Source organism: Lytechinus variegatus, chromosome 4, assembly GCF_018143015.1.
Source record: "Lytechinus variegatus isolate NC3 chromosome 4, Lvar_3.0, whole genome shotgun sequence".
Classification (NCBI taxonomy): Eukaryota; Metazoa; Echinodermata; class Echinoidea; order Temnopleuroida; family Toxopneustidae; genus Lytechinus; species Lytechinus variegatus.
Window position 1 is genome coordinate 65,645,869 of NC_054743.1, and position 11,819 is coordinate 65,657,687.

Below are 11,819 nucleotides of genomic sequence, written 5' to 3' on the forward strand. Positions count from 1 at the left end.
TTAAATAGGGTCATTTAGACTGATATATTTGGAATCAGCATAAAATTTTACACATGAAGGACATTTAAATGCATTCTCATTTTATAAGGGAAGAAGAAAAAACATGCTGAAGACCTCAATTTCCTGCCTATTTGAACAGTTAATAATGCAAATTGCGCGAATGGTCAGTTATGTCTAAAGTACCCAAAATGACCCTCATATGTCAAAACTGACGGAATAAATTACATGAGGTTGATGGTTATGATCCAGCGCACATTTTGAAAATAAGTGTGGATTTCTAAAAACATCCAGTCGTAGCTCTGATCAATATTTGTAACACATTTCGGCAAAAAAAATCGTCATTTGGGCCAAATTATGGCCAAAATGACCACTGCTATTGTGATTTGGCAAATGAAAGCACTTTATCTGGAATCTGTGTGCATTTTTACCTAAGATAGACCCTTTTAATTGCATGTGGCTACAAAAGCAGTCTGTTAAGGGACCATACTCCGAAGTGTGGTCAAAATGGTCATTTTTGGCCAAAATGACCAAAATGGCGTGAGTATGGTCAAGAGTGGCATTTTTGGAATCGGCGCACAATTTTACCCCGGATAAGCTTCTCAAACCTTCCCCACCATAAATTCTGAATAAAGCCCCCTGGCTCCTAGACTACTTCTTTAGCGGCTGGAAGAGCTGGGAGTTGGCGGCTACGCTCCAGGCGGACTTTTCATAAACCCAATTATGCGGCTAATAGCAGCATAATTTGGTTCGTAAAATTGGAGGAGGACCAGAGTTATCCGCATTATTTTAATGCTGCTATTATCCGCATAATAGCAGCATCGGGACAAGATTTTGAGTTTATGAACGCATTTCCAAATAATGCGGAAAATTGCCGTGGTGCGGTCACAAGGTCATCCTTTTCCAACACAACCGCATCGGAGGGGGCGTGTCCAGTCGTCATGACGATTATCTGCCTTTTTTTAGGACGTAAAAATAATGCGGCTTATTTTCGGAGTTTGTGAACGCAATTTTTATTGAATTATCCGCATTACTCATAGGCGGCTAATTGGAGGATGGGTTTATGAAAAGGGTACAAGATGTAGATCGAAGGATGTGCCTTTCAGTAGACGGCCATTCTGTTGAACTTTTACTTTAACCTATAAAGCGCACTTTGATAGGACGTGGCTTTGTCAGAGCGGGTACTCGATGACTCTCTGATGCTCTATTCTCGTATCACTCCTTCTTCCATTTTCAAGTTTCTCCGATAGAATTCCCTTACCACTTTGTCTGTATCTTCCTTCTCTGCGAGCTCTGGGATCCCCATTACAACAAGATTCTCCCTGCAAATGTAAGATGAAATTCTGTCTCCTTTTCCCGATTCAGTCTTTCCTCTTCGAATTCATTTTGGATTCTGTGTATTTCTACATTTTTCACTTCTTCAATCTCTTTAGAAAGGAAGTTTAAGGACTCCGCAAAGCTATCCAGCTTACTTTCTATCTGCGACACCTTCGTAGCTATTCTGCTTTCTAAAATATCGAAGCGACTGTTCAGTTTATCAATATTTGTATCCAGTAGTTTCTCTATTGCAGGTAGCAGATCCCCTGAGCTTTCCGGTAGGGTAGGGCTGGAGGGTGTGAATGGCCTACACCGTTTAGAACCGGCTTGTCCCATATTCATTCTAGCGTTTTTCAGTGTCCAAACTTATTTCGTGTCAACTGTATAGGGATTGGAGCGGAGCACTTATTCGTGTCGTCGTGTGGCCGTCACGATATCTCAGTTCAATTTATATAATTTTTAATATTTTAATCGATTTTGATGAGAATTTAAGGCTTGGTGGTAATTTTTGTATAGAAAATGTCAACTGGATTTTTTTTTGTTAGAAGGGACTTGATACTTAAAAGGAGCGCCGGGCTGGTTGGAGTTGAAAAATATGAGCATTGGCTCATCCAGCATGTTCAGCATGCTACCTACTCCAATCGGTTACACTTTGTAATTCCGAAGGTTCTTTATTCCGAAGGTTCGTAATTCCGAAACACGTAAATTGGCTATACCTCGATGTTCGTTAATCCGAAAACGAAAAAGGGTTTCGTTAATCTGAACATTTGTGGCGCTACTCCGACGGTTCGTTATTCCGATGGTTCGATAATCCGAAAACGAAATAGGGTTCGTTGTTCCGAAGGTTCGATAATCCGAAAAGGAAATAGGGTTCGTTGTTCCGAAGGTTCGTTAATCCGAAAACGAAATGAGGTTCGTTTTTCCGAAGGTTCGATAATCCGAAAACGAAATAAGGTTCGTTTTTTCAAAGGTTCGTTAATCCGAAAACGGAATAAGGTTCGTTAATCCGAAAACGAAATAAGGTTCGTTAATCCGAAAAACGAAATAAGGTTCGATAATCCGAAAACAAAATAAGGTTCGTTAATCCGAAAACAAAATAAGGTTCGTTAATCCGAAAACAAAATATGGTTCGTTAATCCTAAAACAAAATAAGGTTCGTTAATCCAAAAAATGAAAACCGGGAAAGCAGAGGCAGAGGCAAGGGGGGGGGGGGGGGTGGTGGACACTTGCCGTTCGATTGTTATGAGGATGGGAAGGCAAGGGCGGCCAAACGAATTTTCGTTTGGGGGTAAAGCCAAAAAATGAAACTCATACGTCAAAATGGGCACTTTGGTGATATTTTCACCTTAAGATTATCAAAAAAAAAACTTTTTTGAAATGACTTCTTATGGCAAAATGTGTATTTAGCCTTTATTTTTCAGGAGAGAGTATAATGAGCGAGCGGCTTGGTGAAAAAAAATCAAAGGTGAAGTTATAAAACTCGTTTTGGGGGTCAATTATTCTTTAAATGGCATTATTGCGAGGTGTTGCGAGCGTGAATCACAAGCTAAAACTTTAGGGAATTTCAATCAAAATGGAAATAAGTTTTTAAAAATCCGAGCAGATTTCTGCTGTCACTAAAAAGATGTACATCTAACTAAAGAATTAACACGAGCGCAAAACGCGAGCTTAAACATACTGACCAGAAAAGGAATCTTAAAGAAAGAATTTAGTGACCTCTTTAGGATACATATTTCACCAATCGAATAACTGAGAGTGCGAAGCGCAAGCTGAAAATTTGCAATATTCCAGCCTGAAAACTACTTTAAAAAAGTATTTTATTTCGAAAACATGAAAAACAGCATATTTATTTTTGAAAAAGGATCTTTCCCATTTTTGGAAAAATATGCATTTCCCTGTTTTTTTATTTCATTTTTGGGGTGCAAGTGCGCCCTGCCTCCCTCCCGGCGGATCCAACTTTTGTCAAATGGGGGGGGGGGGGCATTTTTTTTCAGCCATATTTTCCTCGATCGGCAGCTTAAAGTTGATTTTTGTATGTATTTTGAAAGGGTAGTCCTAACAGTCAATAATTAGCTATATATATAATTAGCTATATAATTATATTATATATATATATATATATACAGTGCGTCCCAGAAAAAACGAAACCGAGATTTAGCGATCACTTATCATTACTTAATCATACATAAAATAGACAAATGACCTACCAATTTAAAGGGGGTATCTGGGTTTCAAAAAGAAAACCACATTTTTGAAAAGTTCAATATCTCCTCTTTAATTTGATACCTAAATTACAGAAAATGGTCATGAAATAACAAAGTTCTGGTCATTTGAAATAAGGCTTGAATTTCAATAATTTCATAAAATGAAGAGGTTCTCCAGGCTGGCTTTCAAACTCACTCGACACTCTGTTTTGTTGACGATCAGCCATGCATTAAATCTTTTGTTCACCATGCGAAAGCTTCTGTGGGAAACCGGTGAAAACACGTTTATCTCATGAAATTATGGAAATACAAACCTTATTTCAAATGACCAGAACTTTTTTATTTCTTGACCATTTTCTGTAATTTAGGTACCAAATTAAAGAGCGGATATTGAACTTTTCAGAAATGTGATTTTCTTTTTGAAACCCAGATACCCCCGCCAAATGAGTTTTTGGTATCCTTTCTTCAAATTGTTTTTGCTCACTCATGCGTGAATAAGAAATAATCTAAGTAATATCAGATGAAAGAGGAGATTCTGAGCTTTAAATTGGTAGGTCATTTGTCTATTTTACGTATGATTAAGTTATGATAAATCATCTCTAAATCTCGGTTTCGTTTTTTCTGGGACGCACTGTATATATATATATATATATATATATATATATATATATATAGCTATATATTTTTTAATGATGGGCAATATGTTTGTGATCTTCAAAACGAGATGCCTATGTAACTAGATAATAACTGCGAGCAAGAAGCGCGAACAGAAATTTTAAATATAAGCTCTGACCTGATCTAAAGGGGACATTTTAAGAACTTTTTGCAGTTAGCCATGAAGACGATGCGTGTTTCAACCAGTGGCGGCGGAACGTATTTTCCTTTGGGGGAGCCAAAAAAGGGGCCAATAGGGGCATTTTGGTGCAAACGGATATTTTCGCCATAAGATTATCATCTGTGTAAAGAGGTTGTGTGTTTTGTAGTAATTAAGTTGAGCAAACAATTTTTAAGTGATCTCTGATTGGTAAGTTATATATTTACGTTTCATTTCTGCGAGCGTAGCGAGCAAGCGGTTTGGGGGAAAATGTAAAATTCGCCTATTTGGTCAATTACTGTTAAAAGGGCATCCTTGTGAGATGTTGCCAGCGAATCACGTGCTCAAACTTTTGGAAATTTCATGTAGGCCTAAAATTATAAAAATGATATTATTTACCCAGGGAAAGCCACTTCAGTTCTGAAAACTGTTCTCCCAGCTATTGTTATTATTATCCGTGTTTGTTACCAAAATCAAAAATTTTCATTTCGGAAATACGAACCTTATAAATTTTCGGATTAACGAACCTTATTTCGTTTTTGGATTAACGAACCTTCGGAATTACGAACCTTTTTTTGTTTTCGGATTAACGAACCTTCGGAATTACGAGCCTTATTCCGTTTTCGGATTAACGAACCTTATTTCGTTTTCGGATTGACGAACCTTCGGAATTACGAACCTTATTTCGTTTTCGGATTGACGAACCTTCGGAAATACGAACCTTCGGAATAACCGAACCTTCGGAATTACGAAGCTTCGGAATTACGAATGTATGCGACCTACTCCAATCAGCCTGTCAAATCAACTATTGGTCCTAACATGATATGAGGCGGAAAACATACCGAAGATAACGTGACGTCATGTCACCATGTCTGTTCGTTGACTCACCCTTACATTATCACAAGCTATGCTAATACAAGCGTTGGGAATATGTTGTGGTAAACTTGACCACTTGATCAAAATTGAATTTTAGTGTACAATTTACGAACATTTTTAAACATTATTCTAAGCGTATATGTCTCGCCCTAAATGTGCTTTCAAGTTTATTCAGACACACAAGTTAGTTTTATTATTTGTCATATGTTTATAACGTTGTGTGTCCCATGACCATTTGCTATATGAAAAGGCTTCATTTTCATTTTATTTAAAATGAAATGAGAATTTACGATGAATAAAAACTCGAAAAAACAACTCAAGACATAGGCTCATATTTTGAACTCCAGTTGAACTTACATGTATATACAATATGGTCTAAATCTAGGGTACAGCTATGGGAAGCTATAAGCATCAAATATCATTTTCTCATCATGCTTCACTTTGAGTTTACTGGGATCTATCCCATGTTTTAAAGGTAAAAGAAAACTATTTCATTTATCATTACCAGATGATTTTCAATGTTTTGAATGTCACAACGCAATGATAGATTGATCATGTAGTTATTGATTTCGGCGTAACATCTGGCTCCAAAAAGTTGAACACCAACTTAAGACTATTTTAAACCAGAGTTCCGAATACCGGCCACTCTGTGTATATTTTAAAGATATTATACTTTGCATTTTATGCTGATTCTTTTAATGCATCAATAATTCATAGCGTCCACTATTTATCAATAGTACGTTCTCTGTTTTTTTAATGCCACGCAGTCTCCTGATGTCACCATGCCTGTCTCTCTCAGTGTCTGGCGTGTCAGGATCGGCACCTTTCTGAGGAGGTGCCACCATGATCCGAAGAAAGAAGCTGATCAATCAAAGGAAAATGCCAATGCCAATAGCCAGAATCCATCTAGCAATGGCTCTTTAATCGATGAAAGGAGCAAAGCTGTCAGTACATCCTGTCAACAACCTCCGTCTTCTGGTGATGTAGAACTGAAAACCGCCAAAACTGAATCTCCAAGTAACATCAGCAGTAACAAGATTGGTGTGTGTTCGGAGACTCTGTCGACCGCGGCCATTCCTGGTTGTGATACCGTCAATGGATCTCCGTGTGATATCAGAAGCCCCGGTGATATCGCTCAACATGGATCGTTGTGTGCTGATGACCGCATCCTTTCAACTTGCTCAACAGATTCGACAGGGAAGGAATCCACTCCTGTCTCTGATCCTTCTGACACAAAGACTCCAGAGCCTTGTGACCTTGACGAGTTAGACATGAGATATATAACCATTAATGGCTTATCTCCTACTAGCCTCTGCGATTCAACTCAGATAAGTGAGCCAGACCAACCTGATGGTACATCGGAGTCATTCTCACAGGTAGCTACAGCCGTCGCTGGCCATCAAGATGACGGCAAGCATGACCAGAAAGAAACATCAAATTCTTTACCGCCGGGGATACATGGCCAATTTTCACCTAGTTCTGAACTGGATAAATCTGGCAAAGCTGAGCACACATTGTGTATGAGGGTATGTCTGATATTCAAAAAGAAAACTGTCTCTCTCTAGAACCATCCTTTTCTCAGTAAGAATAAGTTGGAACACACCGTTACCATAACAAGAAAAATGTCTATAAACGTTTGCCTCGCAAAAGCAATTTATAGCCATTTATCTTTAAAACGTTTACCTAGAAATTATTCAACATATAGCGTGTGTGAGGATTCTGATTGGTTTTAAAAAATCCTGATACAAAAAGCACAATATTAAACCATGTTGATATCTGGACACTGTATTGAATTTTCCGATAAAATAAATATATAATGAGGCAGAGCAACTTTTCGAACAAAAATCAAACAAAGTTATTGTTTTCATGTTCATTGACATATTAGATATGTTTGTGGTAACTCCCGTAGGAACTCGGCAGGACAGCATTTTGCTGGTAAACGCCAAGCTGGTATATAACCAATTACCTATTAAACATTTTACGTCTAGGTTAATCAGTCATAGTGGCTGACGTTATAGACGACAGATATCACTCTCGGGCCTTTTTTTATCAAAGTGGAGACAATGGCAGAGTTGGGATTCGAACTCACAACCTTACGATTATGAATCCAATGCTCTAGCCAATGGACCACACGACCCGTAAATCGGAAAGATATGAATTTGATAAAACTATATTACAATTTGTAAAGTAATCGGTGTATTGTTTGAAGGGTCTTTCTGTCACATGTCCTTCTTTTCGTTTTAGGAGATCGCAGGGTTTCACGGAACACCAATTTCTACAGGCAGTAGATCACGTTCATCTCTTGGAGACGCAGATGAAATACAAAGGAATTTATTCTGTTCTGGTATGGCCAACGTCCTTCTACTGAGGTCTGGTGACGTGGAGCAAAACCCCGGTCCAAACACCAAGTAAGCAAATTGAAAATGAATCGTTTTGAAATATTTTCACGACGGTTTCAATCTTAAAGAATATCGAAAGAGTCTTACCGTATATCGGTTCTCCGGCAAGCATGGCTAGCTGTAGCATATTTTCTTTCCCATTAGTTTTTCTCTGCGAACTGTCAAACTGTATTTATTATGAAATCCTTCATGATATTAGAAAATATGACAAACTTTCAGCGTTATTGAAACAACTTTAAACATGCTTCTGATCATCTATAAGCATGCACATATCTTCTTTGGTGTCTTTAATTATCATTTAGACCGGGTAATCTAACTGAGTTTGAACTCCATTTCCTTGCTGACGGAATGGATCCATCAGACTTCAGGAAGGTTGGACTAGCTTTAGGATTCACTGAGGCTCAACTAAGTCGATATGAGAGAGATAACATTGGAAACATAATGCAAGCTACCTATAAGATGCTTTGTGAATGGCTGAAGACAGTACTACAAGATGAAGCGAGGGAGATACTATCCAACAAGTTAAAAGACATCAATCTCGTACAGCTCGCCAACAAATTACAGAAAGGTAATTACCACCACCTACACTACTCCTGTGTAGAGAAATGATCATAATGTTAATGAGATAAAAGTTATAATAATAGTTTGAACAATGATAGTTATGACTGTAAGGCTGATAATAATGAGAACAATAGGCTATTGTAAAAATAACGAAAATAATATTTCCATAATATTGGTATAATAATCATTAGAGGTAATGATGATAATAGGTACTGATAATCTTAGTAATAGGTTCATTCATATTAACAAGTGGAATGCCTCTGGCCGTCTCACCTGCATCTCGCGGTTCAATATAGCAGCAGTGCTGACTTTGAAAACTACTCTAACTCGCACAAGATCGTCAGTGATACATGGTTACTCTTATGTCCACTTTTTATGAACTAGACCAATAAACTTACAAAGATATGATGGTTATTCAACAAAAAAACAACATTGCCAAAGTTCATTGACCTCACATGACCTTTGACCTGATCATGTGACCTGAAACTCGCACAGGATGTTCAGTGATACTTGATTACTCTTATGTCCAAGTTTCATGAATCAGATCCATAAACTTTCAAAGTTATGATGGTAATTCAACAGATACACCCAATTCGGCCAAAGTTCATTGACCTTTGACCTTGGTCATGTGACCTGAAATGCACACAGGATGTTCAGTGATACTTGATTACTCTAATGTCCAAGTTTAACGAACTAGACCAATAAACTTTCAAAGTTATGATGGTAATTCAACAGATACCCCCAATTCGGCCAAATTTCATTGACCCTAAATGACCTTTGACCTTGGTCATGTGACATGAAACTCATGCAGGATGTTCAGTGATACTTGATTATCTTATGTCCAAGTTTCATGAACTAGGTCCATATACTTTCTAAGTTATGATGACATTTCAAAAACTTAACCTCAGGTTAAGATTTTGATGTTGATTCATCCAACATGGTCTAAGTTCATTGACCCTAAATGACCTTTGACCTTGATAAGATGTTTAGTAATACTTGATCAACCTTATGGCCAATTTTCATGAACTAGGTCCATATACTTTCTAAGTTATGATGTCATTTCAAAAACTTAACCTCAGGTTAAGATTTGATGTTGACGCTGCCGTCGGAAAAGCGGCGCCTATCATGCCTATAGTCTCACTCAGCTATGCAGGTGAGACAAAAATTAGAATAATACTAATAATTACAAGAGACTGAAGTTGCTCTTCATTCTAGGTCATAATGTGGCGAGGATATTAATTGAAAAAACATTGAAAACGTGCATAAGATATTTCCAAAAGCGATATAAAATATCAAATTGACACAAAACATTTTCTTCAAATCCATTGAGTGAAAACTAATAAAGGAAGGAAATTAATTTATAGTTGAGATACTTTATTTTCTATTATCATCACAGGTCAGGTCGGAGATCACATAATATCACTGACAGAAGAGGAATTCCAACGGGTCATCAAAGAGGTCAAGAAATATTCTGCTATTCACCACTGTCAAATTCAAGCCGATCCACTTAACAGTGAGCTTATACTTGAATTTAAACGGATTTTCACAAATCTGAAGTTGATGGAAGAAGATAAGGGAACAAAGGATATGACACCGCTTCTCTATGAAGACCTACTCAAGACAAAGGTAAACGGAGTCTTTCCTCAACGTTTGTTTGTTGAAGGTGAAGGCGGTGTGGGGAAGACAACTCTCTGTGCAAAGATCGTTTGGGACTGGATTCATGGAGCAGGTTACGAAGAATTCAGACTGGTACTTCTCGTCCTCCTTCGTGAAGTAAAGGATAAGACCATTGGAGAGATCATAATGTCTTACCTCCCAGACGACATCAAGGTTACAGCCATGCAGCTAAACAAGTATGTCTTTTCCCATCAGAAAGACGTCCTTCTTGTTCTGGACGGTTTTGACGAGTTAGCTGGCGATCTTGATAGCTGTTACCAAATCGCCCTTATCATCCTGAATCGGCTGTTCAAGTCAGGGAAAGTACTAATCACATCAAGACGATGGAGATCAGATGAGATACGGAAGATTACAGAGCTTAGAAAGCTTTATGCCTTCATTGCCGTGGAAGGTTTCTCTTATGAAAATCTTTCCTCCTACATCACCCAGTTCTTCCATCCAGACACAACTTCATCTGAAGATTTGAATCGATTCATATTGAACAACGATGTGATCAGAGAGAATATGGCCCCCTTCCCAATATACACAGCAATGCTGTGTATTATGTGGAAAGACTTTGACGACGAACGCCGTGAGGCAATGTCCAAACTGCAAACTTTCTCTCAGCTGATCGACGAGATGGTCCAATTTTTGGTTGATCATTATCTTTCCAAGCGTGATACGTCTGCAGGTGACATTGGCAGAGAACTGGATTTGAAACGTAAGGAGATTCTGTGTCATCTGACTGATATCGGTTGTCTTGCCTTGCGGGGACTCCATGAGAGGAGACTGGTGTTCACTGAACAGGAATTCCAGCGCTGGCCGGGATCTTTGGAAACAGGTTGCAAAGTCGGAGTGCTCACTAAGCAAACCCAAACCCCTTCGAGGAGAGAGAGAAGACACCGTTTTCATTTAGCAGTCACATTTATGCAGTTTCCTCATAAGCTCTTTCAGGAGTATCTATCAGGGATGTATCTAGCATCTCTCCACAATTCAGACAGGAGCGAATACGACAAGTTAATGAAGGATATCATTGGAAAATCAGGAGAATTCCAGGAGCTTCTGTACTTCACCTCAGCACAGCAGAAGGAGGTCGGATTGGATATCGTATCTCGTCTAACCAAACAACGCAGTGATAATGACTTCATTGTTGATGTAGCATATGAGAGTCAAGACCAAACAGTGGCTAAAGCTGTGGCAGATCATCTACCGAGTTCATCCAGGAAGACACTTCGTATCGGGTTTATGATGAAGGCACACACGTTATCAGGACATATCTTTATCATGAACCAACGTGTAGTGGTAAGCGAATTTGGAATGCTAATTATATAGACATTCACTATGCATATCAAGCCTATCATATTCACAATGTATATAACAACTTATTAATAAAATAAACGTTAAAGGGAGTATCAAAAACAAATTATTTTGTTTCCCTTGAAAAGACCTAAACCCATTTTAGCTTTCTTGCCCCCTCCCCCCTGTTGCACCCACAAATGTAATAACACTTTACCCACAAATGTAATAACGCCCACAAATGTAATAACACTTTACCCACAAATGTAATAATTTCACCCACAAATGTAATAATGCGCTTTACCCACAAATGTAATAATTTTTGATCGCCCACAAATGTAATAATGACTTTACCCACAAATGTAATAAATTTGAAGGGATTTTGGGCAAATTCATTCTGAACTAAAATCTTATAGTAATGCGTTCATATAGCACAAAAGTGCAAAGTCTTTATTCCAGACCCGGTTGTTTAAAAAATAATCATATGAGCCTAAAGTCTTTATTCCAGACCCGATTGTTTAAAAAATGATAATATAAGTCCAAAGTCTTTTCTCCAGACCCGGTTGTTTAAAAAATTATAATATGAATCCAAAGTCTTTTCCAGACCCTGTTGTTTCAAAAATTATAATATAAATTCAAGGTCTTTATTCCAGACACGGTTGTTTAAAAAAAAAAAAATAATAATAATAATAACTAGCA

At 37.9% G+C, this 11,819-nt stretch overlaps 1 protein-coding gene across 1 annotated transcript; it reads left to right on the plus strand.

Annotated features, from left to right (window-relative positions):
* Nucleotides 1-5,979: 5,979 nt before the first annotated feature.
* Nucleotides 5,980-11,363, plus strand: LOC121412800. The gene is made up of 4 exons (XM_041605562.1): nucleotides 5,980-6,734; nucleotides 7,453-7,616; nucleotides 7,910-8,175; nucleotides 9,565-11,363. The coding sequence occupies exons 1-4, from the start codon at nucleotides 5,991-5,993 to the stop codon at nucleotides 11,154-11,156; spliced, it is 2,766 nt and encodes a 921-aa protein (XP_041461496.1). The 5' UTR covers nucleotides 5,980-5,990; the 3' UTR covers nucleotides 11,157-11,363.
* The last annotated feature ends 456 nt before the right edge of the window (nucleotides 11,364-11,819 follow it).